The sequence below is a fragment of the Protomyctophum bolini genome, assembly GCF_963924005.1.
Source record: "Protomyctophum bolini genome assembly, chromosome: 12".
NCBI classification, from domain to species: Eukaryota; Metazoa; Chordata; class Actinopteri; order Myctophiformes; family Myctophidae; genus Protomyctophum; species Protomyctophum bolini.
Window position 1 is genome coordinate 37,233,228 of NC_137873.1, and position 19,268 is coordinate 37,252,495.

A 19,268-nucleotide genomic window follows, 5' to 3' on the forward strand; every position below is an offset into this window, starting at 1 on the left:
GTACTTATCTACTAGTATGTATTTATTTATTTTATGTTATGTATAACTTGTTGTATTGGTATGAAAGTGATGTATTGGTATGAAAATGTGTTTACATAACACATTGTGAGCTTGTAGATCTGCTATTTTCAGTGAGTGTCAGAATAGGGGCACTTTTCCCCTACTTTCTAGTAAGGGTTTTCTAGTAAGGGATGCATTCTAGTGTTTCTATTCATCTTTAACAACTTGAAAAACTTTGTTTCACAGGATGCCATGCTTGATTCACTGCACAATAAAAAAAAAAAAGAAAGGAAGCTACTTGTGTCTAACAAGGAAATGGCACAAATAACAGAAAAATGGACTGGAAGGAAGCGACCTCGACAGCTGAGGTTAATCCAAGCACCATGGTAAAAAATCTGTTTTAGCTGAAAACTAGTCTGTGCCGAATGAACGTTGGGACCTTTATGCTGATACATTTAAAGGTCCAATGTGTGTATTTTTCAACAATGTTATGCAATTTACTTGAATCTGTAGAACTTGTTTGATTTATAGATTGATACAGGAGAAGATGACTCTCAAAGAACATTTGAGAGTCATGAGAGAGGAAACGGAGAAGGTCCGTCCAGACCTAGAGCTCCTCAAGAAAGGTTGACACGAATCAAATTGTACCGCAGAAACTTTGTGTCCAACCACAGCACATAAGAGACGCTCTCTGAGTTCCCATGTCTCAGACTGACTATCCAAAATAGTAAGTACAATAATGTGTCAATTGTCTCCTTATTTAATTGCATGAGTTATGACTATATTTTAGACATGTTTCTTCTACTTTGCCTTCTAAAGCTCGCTTGGGATCTGAGAGATATCACATTGATGTGGACAAACAAATCCTCAATAAGCTCGCTGCGATGGCAGAAAAAAGGTAATGCCAGAATCAAGTAACAAAAACTGACTGATGGCAGTAGCACCCTGAATCACTCACTCACTACTTGACTGACATTTGTTCTCGTGATTTTAAAGGATTATGAAAATAACATTATTATAATAACTTATTGTATATTTTTTTATTAAGGCCTCCAATCGGAAGCAGCAATTCTGCTCTTGCCTGTACTATTCAAGGAGAAACCAGAGTTTCCGTTTGAAGTTGAGGTGAGCCATGAACCGTTCACTAGTGGGAGAAGCACTATGTAATTGAACCACATTTTATTATTGCATTAGTTTTTATATTATCATATGGTTGTTTCTGTTTTTGACACAGTGGCTCTGCAGGAGACTAGCCAGAGGGTGTGTGTTTGTCTGATGGTTAATGGTATTCCCTCTCCCCAGGGCCTAGCTCAGACCAGCACTGAAAGACACCAAAGATGATGCTGAAAGGCTGCAGGGAGGGTCACCCCATGAAATATGACCACATTATGCTGTCGATGGATGACCAGGTAATCACAGAGGAGAGTGTGGACATCTCAATGGCACTGGGACTCAGAATCCAGTACCCTAAAGGACTGAAAAAGACACTGACCTTTTTGGAGTGTGTTGTTCTGAAATTGAAGGATGCAGGCAAACTTCCTGTCACAGTAAAAAGAGTGTACAACTCCATCTACGAGTAGCATGTACGTAGGAGTCAGTGTTCTCTCTCTATGTCTGGAATGGATGGCCACTTGAGAGTCCGCTAAAAAGCAAGGACTTTGCCACTGGACTGGGCCTCTTCTAATTCTGGAGTGTACATTTTGTTTTAGAAATCCTGAAAGACTGTCAAAGTGTCAAAAACAGTCAAGTGTGTTGTTGACCATTATAATGTTGTTTCACAGAGAAGAACTTTAAAGGGATTTTTTAAAACTTTAGCTGTATGAAATACTTGCCATTAATATAGTGGTTGCAACTGTATTCATTGATTGCCCGATTGAGTCCCGTGGTGGGAGTTCTGCTCTGTTTTTGTGAAATATTAAGTTCCGGTCATTTTGTGGGGGGGCACTGGGGCCACGCATTAAAAGTAAATTAATCCACAACATCATTTTTTTTTTTTTTTTTTTTTTTGTAAAATTTTATTACCAAAACAGTTTAAAAGTTTAAGACGTTGAAAACCAACAACCCAAAATGATATATTAAAAACAAAACATACTCTCCCCCCATGACTTCAGCCTGGTGGAGACAAAAATGTATCAAATAAGTATTAAACATGCATACAATGCATCCAAAAGCAAAGATTAGACTGCAACAAACCAAAACATGTCTAGGCGGGGGGAAAAAAAGGAATGCATCTGAATCACATTTACCAATTGGCTTATAAACGGACACGGGAAACGGAAAAACGTGGGGACTCAGGCACAGTCACAGGCAGATCCGACTTCTTCAGCACCACAGGTTTGTAATGTCTTACTGGACGAGCTTTATGAACCTGGTCCTGACGCATTTTTGCAACTTCGTCCTTCTCTCGCTGTTCTTGCTCTTGGTGCTGCCTCTCTTCCATGCAGGCCCTGAGGGTCTCTTTCTCGCTCAGCTCCTTCTCAAACTCCTGCCGTTCCCGGGCGCGGCGCTCTGTGGCGAGCTCAAAGGCCTCTGGAACTGTGGAAGTGTTCATGCCAAGAACAGAGTGGCTTTCCTTCTTGGGCAGGAAGGGCTCTTTGTGGACAACTTTGCTGGGCTGTGCTTTGAAAACTGTCGCTTCTGCCTGTCGTTTCTGCTCCTCCTTTACCATATGCTCCCAACGATCGTTCTTAACCGCTCCTCGTTCGTCGATGTGCAGCTTGAAAGGCTCCGGCTTGGTAGGCTCAAGCACTATCTTTTTGGGCAGGTGCACCTCATTGAAATGAATACCGGACTTCTCGCCTCGGCGAGTGGACTTCACGTTTGGCGAGTGGACTTCCCCTTTTGCAGAGAAGTCTTCACTTTCCGAGGCGAGTCGCCAAGACCAATCGCCCCAGAAAGTGAAGCCTTCTCGGCAAAAGGGGAAGACCACTCGACCCGAAAGTGAAGCCCCAAGATGGTCCGTTGCTGCCCTCTAAAGGCCCGAAATAATTCCCAAAATAGTGCCAGTGACATCTTTTCAACAGATCTCCATCTCTCTGCCTCACTGAGCGCATAACCAACGGGACGTCCATACGACGTCAAACAGACCTCTCTGTAACCACCAACCAACCCAGAACGTCCAGGTCGCCGGCCGTCCCAGCCAGACGTCCATACGACGTCCATACGACGTCTTCGATACGACGTGACAGTCAAACTCAGGATATACGCCTGCAGACTCAGTCCGTTGCAAAAAGACGTCCATACGACGTCCATACGACGTCGACAGCTGTGGGTACCAGATCGGCTGCAAAATGTGCTCGCTGAGTAATTAATTTACTTGCTACTTAATCACAGGCAAACTTGTTATAGTTTTATGCCTTTGCCGACAGTAGCCTAGACCAGAGCCATTATGTTTCCGGTTGTCTGTCTGTCCGTCCGTCTGTTCCAACATTGTGAAAGAAATATCTACGGAACGCCTTGAAGGAATTTCATGACGTTTGGCACAATTGTCTACTTTAGACGCAAGGATGAACCGTTTAGAAATAGGTTGTCAAAGTCTAGGGTGCCAATAGCCGAGTGACAATGATACAGTACAGATACAATAACAAACATCCCATTATTGGTTCAAAAGGTTTTGCACTCGAAGGATTGGCAATTTGATATAAAAACAGTTTGGCTGATTGAATACTTCATCAGCAGTTTGAAAAATAAAAATAAAGTCGTTTTCCATCTTAGATTCTTTTGTAATTGTAGTCTTTTTGTAATTTTAAGCCTCTGTAATGTACCTTTTTAAAGAAAATGTAAGCTCCACCCCTTTTGACTGAACGACTATCGTTATACATACTCATGTATGCGAACGACTGTCATTCAGGTAATGCCATTCTGTATGCGACCCCATAGCATAGCCCCTCCCCACTTTAATGTGACTGCATAACAAATGTAAAGAAATGTAGATCTTGTATTTCCCAATGGCAGACAATCATGTCTGGAATGTGGAACTTTAAATATCTACCATCAAGGTATAACCTATGTGTACAAATGGTCAACCAGGAGTCAGGGAGCTAAGATTCTGGACGAAATGTAGGTTTATTAACCTGATAGCACTTTGTAAATGCAATATGTGAGTGTATATGTGTTGTCCTGTACACTGCAGTTATATTTGCTACAGTAGTCTTGCTCATTGAGCCACAAACAGACCAACACAGAAGCAGTTATTGCCCAGAATAATATAGTTTTTATGTGATGTATTCCCATGCTTTTTTGTTCTTGCTTAATGTAAGTCGCTCTGCTCTGCTAAGTTGCTTGTTTCCCTCTCATTCAATGTAAATACTTTGGTTTAGATAGGTGATTCATATTTACAGTTGATAGATTAAAAGGTACATTTCATGTTTGCCAAAGGAAAATGTGTTATACAAATAATATTAGCCTTGCTTGTTATTGTTACAATGATACAGTACAGATACAATAACAAACATCCCATTATTGGTTCAAAAGGTTTTGCACTCAAAGGATTGGCAATTTGATATAAAAACAGTTTGACTGATTGAATACTTCATCAGCAGTTTGAAAAATAAAAATAAAGTCGTTTTCCATCTTAGATTCTTTTGTACTCATTTCATTGAAACATTTAATGAGTAATAACAAAAACATTGTATAAATGGTTAGAAGTCAAAAATAAAAATATGTGCAATAAACAAGAATACAAATGAAATGATGAATTGATATAGACTACTTTGAAAATATAGTACAGTATTCAGCTTTGCTACTGTATGGTTTGTCAATTGTCTTCGTCAGTTACTATTAGCTATTTTCTTTTAAGTGTAAAAACAGTTCATTAAGTCAGGTTTAGTTCAGTATGTAGGCTATATTCTCTTTTTAGTGATATAACAGTGATGTAAAAATGTACAAACTTGCTTTGTCAGTCAGACACATATCAGATGATCCGAATTAGCATCTGTTTATTTCCTGTGCCTCAGGAATGTTGTACGTGCTGTTAAATGTACAAACTTGCTTTGTTTGGCAACTTGGTCATAGATATGTTAATATTGATTGCCTAATTTGTTTACTTAGAAGGATTGTAATTTCTCACATGCTAATATGTCATTAATAGCAGTAGTCATCATCATCATCGTTGTTGGGGGGGGGGGGGGGGTGTTATTCAGGGGGTTTGCTATTCAGATGTAATTGCCTAATTTGTTTACTTAGAAGGATTGTAATTTCTCAGATGGAAAACTCCATCTCTCTGCCTCACTGAGCGCATAACCAACGGGACGTCCATACGACGTCAAACAGACCTCTCTGTAACCACCAACCAACCCAGAACGTCCAGGTCGCCGGCCGTCCCAGCCAGACGTCCATACGACGTCCATACGACGTCTTCGATACGACGTGATACGACCTGCAGACTCAGTCCGTTGCAAAAAGACGTCCATACGACGTCGACAGCTGTGGGTACCAACATGGTGGACTGGAGAACCTATTAATTATATTTTCCCAGAAATGATTATTGTGGCTTTCTAAACATAACTGAGCTATAGATAGTCAGTCAGTCAGTAGACCTATTTATTACAGCAGATCTGCTGAGCTCACAATGTTGTGATCTTGTAGATCTGCTCATTTCGTATAGGCAATATGTATTAGGGTAAAAGGTTAATTATAGTGAGAATGATGTCATACATGATGTCTCACAGCTAGGCTAAAAAATGCTGTATGTTTACATTACCTTAGGTACCTTTTTACCCCTAAATGCATGGCTTGAATCAGCCGTGCACTGATGTGAAAGAGTCAAAACTTTACCAACAGAAAGTCAGGGGAAAAAATACCTTAGACGTGTGTTATGATCCTTCCACTTTTAAGAAGGGGTACTACACTTTTTCTTCACATTCAATGTTTGAGCTGTTCTTCTAACAACAATGTCATGCATGGATTGATCAAATTATATAAACGACGGATTTCACCCGCATGGATGTCATGGATTGATCAAATCATATAAAAGACGGATTTAGCACAGTAGCTAGCAAAGGCTGCAGTTCACATTCAATGTTTGAGCTGTTCTTCTAACGGATTTCACCCGCATGGATGTCATGGATTGATCAAATCATAGGGGAAGTCCACTCGCCAAAAGGTGAAGACATTTCGCCCCGGGCCCAGTGGTCTTCCCCTTTTGGCGAGTGGACTTCCCCTTTTGGCGAGTCGCCTAGACCAATTGCCCGGACTGCTCGCCAAGGGCGAGAGGTCTTGCTACCATTGAAATCTGGCAGGGGTTGGGCCTTGAACTGATGCACCTCTTGATTTCTCAGGTCTTCTAGTCTCTTTTCCTTCAGAGTCCTCCTCTCCTTTTCCCTCTCCTCAAATGAGAACGGCAACACCTCCACCTCGCTCTTGTCTGAGGGACGAGGATAGAAGGGCAAACCGAAGTGAGGCATTGGGTTGGCTTTCACAGGGGATGGGGCCTTCACCTCCACCTTGCACTCCTGACGCACCCTTTTCTTGATTCTCTTCTCAATCTGAAAATCGAAGCCCTCTGGTTTTGTGGGCTCTTTCGCAGCTGGCTTCTTGGGGTTCAAAACACTGTCCAGAATCTTTCGGTTCAGTTCTAGAGCCTTGAACTTAAACTTGTTGAGTTTGTCAAGCTCCTCCGACTCCAGCTCAGCACTGCTCTTGACGGTCGTGGGGCGGTTCCTCTGACGGGTCATCAGACGCAGTGGCAACATATTTAAAACTGTGTTTTTGGTTCGCAATTCAGTTTACTGGGATAAGATATCAAGAAGGTACAGGTGATTAAACGCACAGCTGTGAAATTTGTTATTGGAAGAGTACTAGTACTGATGCAGGATGAGTCGAGATAAGAGAAATTGAATCGCCGCTGCATGCATGCTTACCCCTTTCTTCTCTCTGACGGCGCGCTTCCACAACATCATTTCTATTGTTCTAAAATATTAGTGCAAAATTGTTTTCCCCTCTATCACACGGAACTATGTTTTTTGTGTCCGTATCACTACACCCAAAAGATAGTTCCATGTGATAGAGGGGTCATAGTCAAACTAATATTTTAAAAAGGTCAACAATAAAAATTGTTAGTTTTGTGGATTAATTTACTTTTACTGCATGGCTCCAGTGCCCCCCCACAAAATGACCGGAACTACTTAATGTTGACAAAAACCAGAGCAGAACTCCCACCACGGGACTCAATCGGGCAATCAATTAATACAGTTGCAACCACTATATTAATGGCAAGTATTGCATACAGCTTAAATAAAATAAAAAAAACAGAATTTCAAGGACCCCCAGTTTGACATGCATATTAGTCTACAGTCCTATTTAATGACATTTCTATCTCTCTGAAACTGAAATAAATTAGCCTACTGTTCGATTGTGTTTGCTTTCATTTCTTTCAGAATTTATTTTCAGAATTCTATTGGATTATAGTCTAGGAATCCTATAGGAATCCAGCAGAGGAATCCAGTAGGATTCCAGTACAAGAATCAAATGGGATCCTATTGGATTTCTTATTGGATAATAATCCTATAGAAGTAAATCCTATGAGAAAAAAATCCTATAAGATTTTGGAACAAATCCTTTTGGATAATTTCTTATAGGATAATAATCCCATAGAAAAAGTCCTATTGGAAATCCAATTAAAAAATCCTATAAGAATTTGGAACAAATCCTATTGGATAATTTCTTATAGGATAATAATCCCATAGAAAAAGTCCTATTGGAAATCCAATTAAAAATCCTATAAGAATTTGGAACAAATCCTATTGGATAATTTCTTATAGGATAATAATCCCATAGAAAAAGTCCTATTGGATTTTTTTTATAGGATTATAATCCTATAAGAAAATATCCAATAGGATTTGTTCCAAATTCTTATAGGATTTTTTTATTGGATTTCCAATAGGATTTTTTCTATCGGAATCCTATTGGACTTTTTGACTAGGGTGGATACAAAAATCAGACCTGTCTGAACTCTGAAGTGAGTGGTATGGTACTGTACTGTACTGTACTGTACTGTACTGTACTGTACTGTACTGTACTGTACTGTACTGTACTGTACTGTACTGTACTGTACTGTACTGTACTGGCTCTCCTCCCTGGCCACTGTCTGTGTTAGGCTGCACAACAGTGACACTCAGCACAACAGTGACACTTGGTGGTGACAATATGTTACTTCCGTGCTCGGACACAGGGACAGACACAGGGGCACACACACACACATAGCTGTCTATAGGAGTGGTTGCACCACTCAAAAATCACACCCGTGTGAACTGAGTGGTGCAACTCCATGTAGGGGTCCCTGGTGGGTCCCCTGAACTTCCAGACCCACAGGAGGCCCAGGGTGCCAGCCCGGTTCCGGCGAGCCACCCCGCGTCTGAAACGGTCGAGAAAGTTACTGTGTGAGTGTGTGGGGGAATTAGCAGACACCTCCAGGCAACAGTGCAAAGTGGTTTGCCATTGATTGCAGTTGGTTGATTGAATTGTTGGCAATAGGCTAGCACAGTATATAAGTATAACATTATATGTGTAGTTCTTTATGGATATAGGGCTCCATTTTTGTCACCGCTAAACCCCTTATCCCTAAACTTTTTTGCCTTTTACTATTTTGCATAACATTTTTGAATAGTTAAAATGGCCAGTCTACAAGCTCACAACGCTAGTTGAACTATTCAAAAATGTTTTTCAAAATAGTAAAAAAAAAAAAGGCAAAGTAGTTTAGGGATAAGGGGTTTAGCGGCCACATGTGTCTGTGGAAAATGGTGCAGCAAAAACACTTCTTTTCAGAAGGATCTATTTGCTACAAAAGCTAAGGAGGGCAGTACTGAGCAAATACATTTGCTGAAAAACGATTTCACCGTTGAGAGAAAGTGTTTCCTTCTTTTTGAGTGGTGCAACCACTCCAAGGAACAGCAATGTCCGTGTTCATCTATGTACCTATGTGCCTATGTACCTGCCTATGTACCTGTGGCCATGAGCACCAGTATATGACTATTAGTACCAGTAGGGGCGCTGTTTGTCAGAAACAGAGAGAGAGAGATAGTATTAGTGCTGCACTGTTGCCTGCTAATGAGAGAGAGGGAGGGGAGAGGAGGGGGGGGAGGGGAGTTGCACCACTCAGTTCACACGGGTGTGATTTTTCTTAAGCTTATAGGCAGATACAGGCTTTGAGAAAAACAGCAAAGACCCAGAACCTCCATCTCTGATCAAAGTTAGTAGCCCTTGCATGGAACTAGGTGTGACGGTGCATTCCTTTAAATCCTGGCATGCTCTTTTTATCGATATCTAATCACCCATCATGTACGTACGTACGTACATGATGGTTTTGACTCTTATCTTTCTGTTTCCATTGTTTTCTGTTTCCACTGTTTCCATATTTCTTTTTCTATGCATGAGAATCATGCATGACATCACAACTATGCAAGGTCTAAGACTGTCTCTAGGATGTCTCATCAAGATGTCACAAACTATCGAAGCTACCGTAACCGTACCAAACCAAATAGTTTTGGTTTGATAAGGTAGAACTGGTAGAACTCGATCTCCTCCTGACCTCAAGGCTTACGTCAGTCAAACGGCCCAGATGGGGAAAACCACAACCACATTAGAGGGGTCTCTGCTTCCCTTCAACCAATGTCACAATCACTTTAACCCCCCTATGGACCGGGCCGGCCCAATTTTCTAATAGAGCCGGTGGCCGGTATGTTTTTTTTTGTTTTGTTTTTTTGCGAGGGATTTTATTTATCTATTTATTTTTGGGCGCTCAGTCGGGCCCCACCCTGCCCGGCCCTTGCCCACCCTGCCCGGCAAATGCCAGAATTGGCAGACCGTCCAATCCGTGCCTGCATAGGGCCACTTGATTCCTAGAACCGGCACTGCCAGTATGTGTGCGTGGCTGGTGCTGGTTGCTGCCTCTCTCTCTACAGTCTACACTGCTACACTGCTACACTCTCTCGCTCTCTCGCTCTCGCTCTCTCTCTCGCTCTCTCTCTCTCTCTCTCTCTCTCTCTCTCTCTCATATGCACACTCCAACAGTATACGTGCAACACTAGCCTCGGAAACCCAGACGTTTGTGCAACACTATCTCTCTCTCTCTCTCTCTCTCTCTCTCTCTCTCTCTCTCTCTCTCTCTGTTTCTAACACAACAAGTGCCACGTTTGCCCCAATTGGTACTAAACATTTTCCTTAAAAAAAAATATTTGTCTATGTGGTTTGTACCCAGTAGTAGCATGAAGGGGGTGTAGAAAATAATACATAGATTTAAAAATTATAATAATAGAAGAACAGCGATAACAATTCAATTTCCATTGATACAAACTAATATTGCTATTTATTATTTTAATGAACAATCATCCTATTCATAATGTTAAAGCACACACATACACACACACGCACGCACGCACGCACGCACGCACGCACGCACGCACACGCACACACACACACACACACACACACACACACACACACACACACACACACACAGACACACCATTGTGCAACATTCACATCAGCTGAAGGTCCTACAATGAACACACCTGTTGCTACCTTGTTTAACAGGGGTAGCGGGTCACTGATTGGTTGACTAGAAATTGCTCTTCTTGGGCAAACTATAAGTAGATTCAATGCATTTAGTTTGAGTTTTAGGGGTCTGGGTGAACGTTTAGTATGGCTCATGAAAATGGAATTAAGTATGCGTCATATCAGGCTACAGCAGTCCTGTTTCTTTTGTCCTCTTTCTCCCCATGTTTGCATTCTTTTAGCTTAACAGGACTAAATAAGCATGGTGGACAAAACGAGGCAGCTAGCTCGGCCACAGTCAGGACAGGACAAATAGTTTTTGATGGCAAAGATCTTAACTCTGTTTCTGAACAAAGCAGTGGATTTCTGTATGACTATCAGGCAGATGATGCAGGTATACTGTAGCTAATTACTCTAGTAGCCTATCTGTATTCAGTTAGAACTTCTATTTAGTCAATTTATATTATTAATTGATCAACTGTTGTTCCAGAACTGCTGAAGGATGATCCCTATTCTGAAGAATTGAAGCGAATGGACCCATCATTGCAGTGCAGTGCATACAATATGAAAGTCAAAGCCACGGGGCCTGGAGCCTCTTCCTTCATGTCTTCAATGGGTGAGTCCTTTGTTTAATATAAGCTCAACATTCCTTTTCAGGTTTATGATCCGGTCAGGAGTGGATGATCATGTTTTAGACTTGTAGTCATCAGGCAGGAACCATCAATCTTAGTGGGGAACTTACTTTTCCTTCAAACTGATTTTTCTCAATAAAAGCAGACGGCTACGAGAGCTTTTATTAATCTTCTGGTTTGAGGGAAAGGAAGTTCCAGCTGGTTTCTGCCTGATGACTACAAAACAATGACTACAACACGATATCGTCCGCTCCAGACCGGTTCACACAGCAGTTTTGTAACGCAGACCAGGCTTTCCTCCGAGGTGGAAAGCCTGCATGGTGACGCAGGTTAGCTCAGACATATTATGGTGACCAGTTCCAAACTGTTCATTTGACGACATTAATATTACTTGTTTGGGACGGGAGGATGGGACTGGGTTAGCCACAATTTGCAACTCTAGATTTTCTTTTAAATAATTAATCTAGAGTTGCTCCATTCCTCCATTGACTCCCCGTTCATCCAATTAGCATTTACGATTTGCTTGTATTAATCAACGTTAAACTATTGCAGCTCTAGGCCAAGCTTGAATTATCATCTTTCAATCTGCTGAGCTTTTGTTTCATAAAAATCCAACGTTATGAGCTACCTTCTGTCAAGAGAATGTGATTCTTTTAAGGACCACTGTTGTCTGTGGTTGCAACATTTGTGTGCTTTTATTTTTTTAACGGGTTGCGCTGCTGCCGCCTGCATCATGTGCAAATTCGAAACGGATGGTACGCAATAATTGCCTGCACAGAATTTCTTGACAAAGTAGCTCAAAACATGATTTTTATTAAACAAAAGCTTGGCAGATTGAAAGGATAATTCAAGCTTGGCCTAGAGTTGCAATGTTGTTGAGTTTAACGTTGTTTAATACAAGCAGATCGCAAACGCAATTTGGATGAGTGGGGAGTCAATGGAGGGTATTGCAACTCTAGATTCATCCCATTATAAACTAAACGCATCTAGAGTTGCAAATTACAGCTAGGACTGGGTTAGCTACTTAAAGGGGAAACTACAAATTTTCACTTATCATGAATATACCTTGTTCTGGAAATAACCCCCCTTCTATTTAGCTTAGAACTTGGGATCAGTTACATCACTAAGGTGTACTTCCCTTGGAAATGAGGGACTGTCCCACGCAAAGGGGGGGGACATCTGGTCACTGTAGCTGTATCACATTCAGTATCTGATTGGGTCATTTTGTTCATGCCTTCCACAGAAAATGCACTACCTTCAACTTGTGCCTCCCACTACATGCAGAGGATCCCCATGGGTCTAGCTTTGACGGCAAACTATGATGGCTGTATGATACAACAGGTATTTTACCTTTTAGCATTGTTTAATGCAAAGTGTGTGTATTATGCTTTTAGCTGTAATGCATTTTTTTTGTTTCCCCTTCAGAATGGATGTTATGTGTTGCCAATGCTTTGGCAGGGAATTGCACTCCAACTCACCTGCCCAATGCTAACTCCAGCTTTAGAAAGCCCTGCTATAACTACCCCTGTGACTATCCAGAAGCCCCTGAAGCCTCCTACCAACCCCTGGAACCAGCAGCCTTCCTCTGTGCTGAAGCCCCCCCAGCAGCGCCCCCAGCAGCCTTCCTCTGTCAAACTGACCCCCCAGGCTCCCTCTGGCCAGGAGCCACAGCAACCCCCATATCGTCTCTTCACATGGCCTGGGGTGCTGCCGCCTTCCCCATATCCATCCATCCCAATGCCCTGGGGCCAGCGGCCAACACAGCCCCACCAGCAGCCTCCAAATTATCCTCCCTTCCCATTGCCCACCTTGCCTGGGAAGCGTCCCTCTGGCCAGAATCCCCCAAATCCTTCCTTCCCAATGGACCCCATGCCCTGGGACCCCATGCCCAGGCCCTGGCCACAGCCCTTTCAGCAGCATCCACAGCCCCCCCAGCAGCCTTTCTCTGTCGAACAGAAGCCCCAACAGACTCCCCCTGTTCAGAAGCCTTCACAGCCCCCCCAGCAGCCTTACTCTGTCGAACTGACCCCCCAGGCTCCCTCTGGCCAGGAGCCCCAGCAACTTTCCTCTGGACAGAGTCCCCCATATACTCCCTTCCCATGGCCTGGGGTGCAGAGTCCCTCTGGGGACCCTGTCCAGAAGCTCCTACAGCCTTTCATCGGAATGCCTGGGGTGCTGCCTCCTGAGAATCCCCTATATCCTCTCTTCCCATGGTCTGGGGTGCAGCAACCCTCTGGGGACCCTGTCCAGAAGCCTGTACAGCCTTTCATCGGAATGCCCTGGGACCAGCGGCCTCCACAGCCCCCCCAGCAGCCTCCCAAATATCCTCCCTTGACATTGCCCACCTTGCCTGGGAAGCGTCCCTCTGGCCAGAATCCCCCACATCCTTCCTTCCCAATGGACCCCATGCAATTGCCCTGGGACCTTCTGCCTCCCTGGCCACAGCCCCCCCAGCAGCCTTCCTCTGTCGAACTGACCCCCCAGGCTCCCTCTGGCCAGGATCCACAGCAACCTCTCTCTGGTCAGAGTCTCTCATATCCTCCCTTCCCATGGCTGCCTCCTGGCCAGAATCCCGTAAATCCTCCCTTCCCATGGTCTGGGATGCAGCAACCCTCTGGGGACACTGTCCAGAAGCCCGTACAGCCTTTCATCGGAATGCCCTGGGACCAGCGGCCTCCACAGCCCCCCCAGCAGCCTCCAAAATATCCTCCCTCCCTATCAGCCTTGCCTGGGAAGCGTCCCTCTGGCCAGAATCCCTTCAATCATGTACATCCTTCCTTCCCAAGGTGGACCATGCCTGTCTGGCCACAGCCCCCCCAGCAGCCTTCCTCTGTCGAACAGACCCCCCAGAAGCCTCCACAGCCCCCCCAGCAGCCTCCAAAATATCCTCCCTCCCTATCAGCCTTGCCTGGGAAGCGTCCCTCTGGCCAGAATCCCTTCAATCATGTACATCCTTCCTTCCCAAGGTGGACCATGCCTGTCTGGCCACAGCCCCCCCAGCAGCCTTCCTCTGTCGAACAGACCCCCCAGAAGCCTCCACAGCCCCCCCAGCAGCCTCCAAAATATCCTCCCTCCCTATCAGCCTTGCCTGGGAAGCGTCCCTCTGGCCAGAATCCCTTCAATCATGTACATCCTTCCTTCCCAAGGTGGACCATGCCTGTCTGGCCACAGCCCCCCCAGCAGCCTTCCTCTGTCGAACAGACCCCCCAGAAGCCCCAACAGACTCCCCCTGTTCAGAAGCTCTCACAACATTACAGCCCAATGCCCTGGGACCAGCGACCTCCCTCTGTGCTACAACCCCCCCAGCAGCCTCTACAGCAGCCTCTAAAATATCCTCCCTTCCCATTGCCCGAGATGCTGCCTCCTTCTGGCCAGAATTCCCCATATCCTCCTCCCTTTCCATGGCCTGAGATGCAGGGTCCCTCTGGCCCAAATCCCCAAAGTCCTCCGTTCTTTCCTCCCTGGCCACAACCCCCCCAGCAGCCTCCACAGCCCCCCCAGCAGCTGTCCTCCACAGCCCCCCCAACTACACAAGCTGCAACTAAGCACCCTGGCACTTCAGAAGCCACAACCTTGGTGTGTAACGCCCGGAAGAAAAGACCTGCTAAAAAGGCTAACTAAGGACAAGACTCTCACACCCACAGAGGACACATGATATGGTGTTTGATAGGCCTTGCTTCTTTTGAAGATTAAAGAATAATCATGTACAGCACTTTGAAATGATTGATATGTTAATCTTTTCCCTTTCAGATCGGGTTTCATTGTTGATCAATAAAGCAATTTAAAAAAATGCAAAAGTTGGAGCCAAAATTATTTGTGAAACCTGTATGAAAGAATGACCATCTCCCTACAGATAATTGTAAGCAATCTCGAGGACGCCAGTATAGAGTAGAAGTGGTATATGCAGTGGCTATGGGTTATTACCTCTGAATGATGTTGCAGCTTTGATTGATTTTGTTTAACGGCACGATACATAAGCAGATGGATAAAAACAGACTGGTCAGAACAAAACATATGACAGATAAACAAATGGGTATACTAGACAGAGGACAAACTATTAGAATTAAACCCAACTAGACAAAGTCCTCCTCGGGGAACAGGTCTCCACCAGGTCAGGTTGTGGCCTCCTGGTGGCACTATAATGGGCCAATGTGAAAAGGGTGTCCTTTCTTCTTATGCCTTTGATGGCAATTGGATGATTTGAGGCATTTTGTTCCAAAAATGTGTTTTGCAACAATCCACTTGTTGGTGGCATAACAGGCCAATGTGAAAAGGGTGGAATATCTCTCTCAGCCTAGTAGAGTCTGTGAAAGTTTTCACGTAAATTGCACACGGTGTTCATGATTTGAGGCTTTTTGTTCAAAACTGGCTAATCCTGTAAACTTTGAAAACCAATGTTAGGCAATCAGGATGGAATATGGAACAGATCTGTGTTGAGCACATGACTGTAGAGATAGGCCTACTGTGTAATCTAATGGTTACCCCTGGGCTAATGAAGTAAAGTCTTTATTCTTTAAGAATAATTCATTTATTTAGACTATGCTGTAATATTCATGAAATGCATAACTATATGTTCCTTGGGTATAAGGAGAGTTGGGCTGTTTTATGTTACAAACCAAAACTAAGAACATATCGTCTTATTAAAAATAATTATGGCCCTGATCCTTATGTTACACAAAATATATCCAAAAGTCAGATCTTTCTGTGCACAGCTGCATTCTGGGACCTTACCATTAGCTCAACCGGGTTAACGTTGCCGGAGATTAGCTGGTAACAGATGGACGGACGGACACAATCTCACACACACACACACACACACGGACGGAGTGCAAAACATACTCTCTCCACATGCCTTCGACCTGGTGGAGACAATACAGTGGGGTGCAATGATATAATTGTGATTAGTGAATAGTGAATCTATCTGGAGGTTGGTGAGAGAGTATTTGGTAATTCTATGGATATTCTAGCATCGCCAGAAATTCCCAGAATTAATCTTCCCTCTGGATAAAAAAAAATATGATTTGTCTAACACATATTGTAGGGTGTAGTAGCATGAAGGGGGTGTAGAAAATAATATATTGATTAAAAAAGAATAATAGAAAAAACAGCGATAATTCAATTTCCATTGATACAAACTAAAATTGTTATTTTTTCATTCTTTTTTTAATGAACAATCATCCTATTCATAATATTAATATGAAATACTATAGGCATGTTCTGTATTATTTAGTGTGCTATATAGGTGCTAAAGCGACTTACATTACTAAACTTTCATTAGATACTTCTAAAATGGTCAGGTGCTCTAGCCTACTGTAGACCTCAAATCAAGTACGCAACGATACGCAAATCTACAATCAAGGATAACACACAAACACAGACACACACACACACACACACACACACACACACACACACACACACACACACACACACACACACACACACACGCACACCATTGTGCAACATTCACATCAGCTGAAGGTCCTAAATTAACACACCTGTTGCTAGTTGCTACCTTGTTTAACAGGGGTCACTGATTGGTTGACTAGAAATTGCTCTTCTTGGGCAAACTATAAGTAGATTTAACAGTAATTCAATGCATTTAGTTTGGGTTTCAGGGGTCTGGGTGTATGTTTAGTATGGCTCCTGAAAATGGAATTAAGTATGCTTTATATCAGGCTACAGCAGTCCTGTTTCTTTTGTCCTCTTTCTCTCCATGTTTGCATTCTTTTAGCTTAACAGGACTAAATAAGCAAAATGAGGCAGCTAGCTCGGCCACAGTCAGGACAGGACAAATTGTTTTTGATGGCAAAGATCTTAACTCCGTTTCTGAACAAGGCAGTGGATTTCTGTATGACTATCAAGCAGATGATGAAGGTATGCTGTAGCTAATTACTCTAGTAGCCTATCTGTATTCAGTTAGAACTTCTATTTTAAGGGAATTTATATTATTAATTGATCAACTGTTGTTCCAGGACTGCTGAAGGATGATCCCTATTCTGAAGAATTGAAGCGAATGGACCCATCATTGCAGTGCAGTGCATACAATATGAAAGTCAAAGCCACGGGGCCTAAAGCCTCTTCCTTCATGTCTTCAATGGGTAAGTCCTTGTGCAATTTGTTTAATATAATCATTAAACAAAAGCTCAGCATTCTTTTTTTTTTGTTTATGATCCTGTCAGGAGCGGATGATCATGTTGTAGACTTGTAGTCATTGTTTTGTAGTCATCAGGCAGGAACCATCAATCTTGAACTTAATTCCTTGTCCTTCAAACCGATTTTTCTCAATAAAGGCCGAAGGCTACGAGAGCTTTTATTATTCTTCTGGTTTGAGGGGAAAGGAAGTTCCAGATGTCTGATAACTACAAAACCATGACCAACATGATGTAACGATATCATCCGCTCCAGACCGGTTCACACAGCAATTTTGTAATGCAGACCAGGCTTTCCTCTGAGGTGGAAAGCCTGGTGACACAGGTTAGCTCAGACATATTATGGTGACCATATCCAAACTGTTCATTTGAGAGACATTAGTATTGCTTGTTTTTGACGGGAGAATGGGACTGGGTTAGCCACAATTTGCAACTCTAGATTTTGTTTTATAATGGGATGAATCTAGAGTTGCAATACCCTCCATTGACTCCCCATTCATCCAATTTGTGTTTGTGATTTGCTTTTATTAAGCGACGTTAAACTCACCAACAATTGCAGCTCTAGGCCAAGCTTTAATTCAACATAGTGGTATTTAAAGACTTCCATGTAAGTTGTGTGTTTAAGTCCACAAGATGGTCACATATTTTGGCAGGTCACAAATGTCACCATAATTTGCCATACTGGAGTGACCGAGTGAGTGGCTGAGATTTTGGGTATTGGAATTTGGCTTTTGGCTTGCAGAATACATGACCTAAAGTTCTATACCTATACGCTACACAGAAGGGGAGACTTATTATTTCCACAACTCTAAAGTATATTAATGAGCGAGTTCTAGAAGAACTATGCAAGTGATATTCGACCACGCTCTGGCGTTTTTTAAATGCCAATTTAATTTAGCTCATGGGTGGTATAGCCCACTTGGTGCTGTAGCCTAGGGGATATTTCTCATGTTGGTCTAATGGGCTTAAAAACTCATCTTGCTGAAAAGGTGACAACGAGAGTGCTTTACAGCAGAAGACCAACTATTGGGACTATAGGGATTTTGAACACTGATTAATAAAAATAGGATCGAAGACTAAATAATTAATTAATAATTTAAGGATCCATATTTAATAATGCTAATAAAGGACTGTATATTAACTTCAATACCCAGAGCAAGAAACTCCAGGCAGAGAGCCTGTAACAATTTACAGAAATGGTTTCAAACCTTTTAGACTAAAGTTAATAATTAGCTTTTACATGAATACTTTTTAGGAGAATGATCAATATCCAAATGTTGCCTTAAGCATGAAGTACATTTAGAAAAATGCCTTTAAATACCCAATAGAATAGATGAGTCCACAGAAAGAATGCAATGTCCAGTCAGGAGCAGATATGTTTTAGCCAATTAATTTTGGTCAGAGCACAGAACTGATCCACATACAGCCAATTACAAAATGTCTCTCCCCATGTCCAAAATGGACACGGTGAAAAAGGTCTCTGCCCATCTCGCAAAATGGAGACGGTATATATCATAATGTAATCTGAGATTACACTACACAAAGCAACGTGTCAAGCAACCAAGGGATGATTCACTGTCACTTCCTGTCCTGACCAGGAAGCATAATGCATGGGATGTAGTTTTAAGGGTGTATTGTAGTTTATAACTGAACCAAGTGAAGTTAGTAGGAGACGACTTGTCTGCTACGGGAGCATACTCGAGGGCAAAAACATGTTGTTTCACAGAGGGGTAGATAATGCAAGACGTCACTGAATGTTGCATACAGAAGATATCTCACGGGGCAGAGACAGCCTTGATATGAACATCAGTGGGACACAGGGCATAAGATTTAAGTCATTGGGAACATGTAAATTAATTCACAAAATAACAGATCTACAAATGAGTCCCGAAATGCCTATCACTGATGCCTGCTAGTCACAATGTGGGACAGGGTCTCGCTTTGTGGGAAGCCTGAAAAGTATTGGAAAATGAGGGACTGTCCCACGCAAGGG

General features: G+C 42.9%; 1 protein-coding gene and 1 long non-coding RNA gene across 2 annotated transcripts; one reads left to right on the plus strand and one right to left on the minus strand.

Annotated features, from left to right (window-relative positions):
* The first annotated feature begins 279 nt into the window (after positions 1–279).
* LOC308325650 lies at positions 280–1,958 on the plus strand. The gene is made up of 5 exons (XR_013965052.1): positions 280–386; positions 532–727; positions 820–898; positions 1,049–1,125; positions 1,303–1,958. It is a non-coding gene; the product is annotated as an uncharacterized lncRNA (long non-coding RNA).
* A 139-nt stretch (positions 1,959–2,097) lies between these two features.
* LOC308326261 (targeting protein for Xklp2-B-like) lies at positions 2,098–6,692 on the minus strand (the record flags this gene model as incomplete). The annotated part of the gene is made up of 3 exons (XM_080779068.1): positions 2,098–2,971; positions 5,303–5,424; positions 6,224–6,692. The coding sequence occupies 3 exons, from the start codon at positions 6,690–6,692 to the stop codon at positions 2,255–2,257; spliced, it is 1,308 nt and encodes a 435-aa protein (XP_080635194.1). The 3' UTR covers positions 2,098–2,254.
* Positions 6,693–19,268: the final 12,576 nt, after the last annotated feature.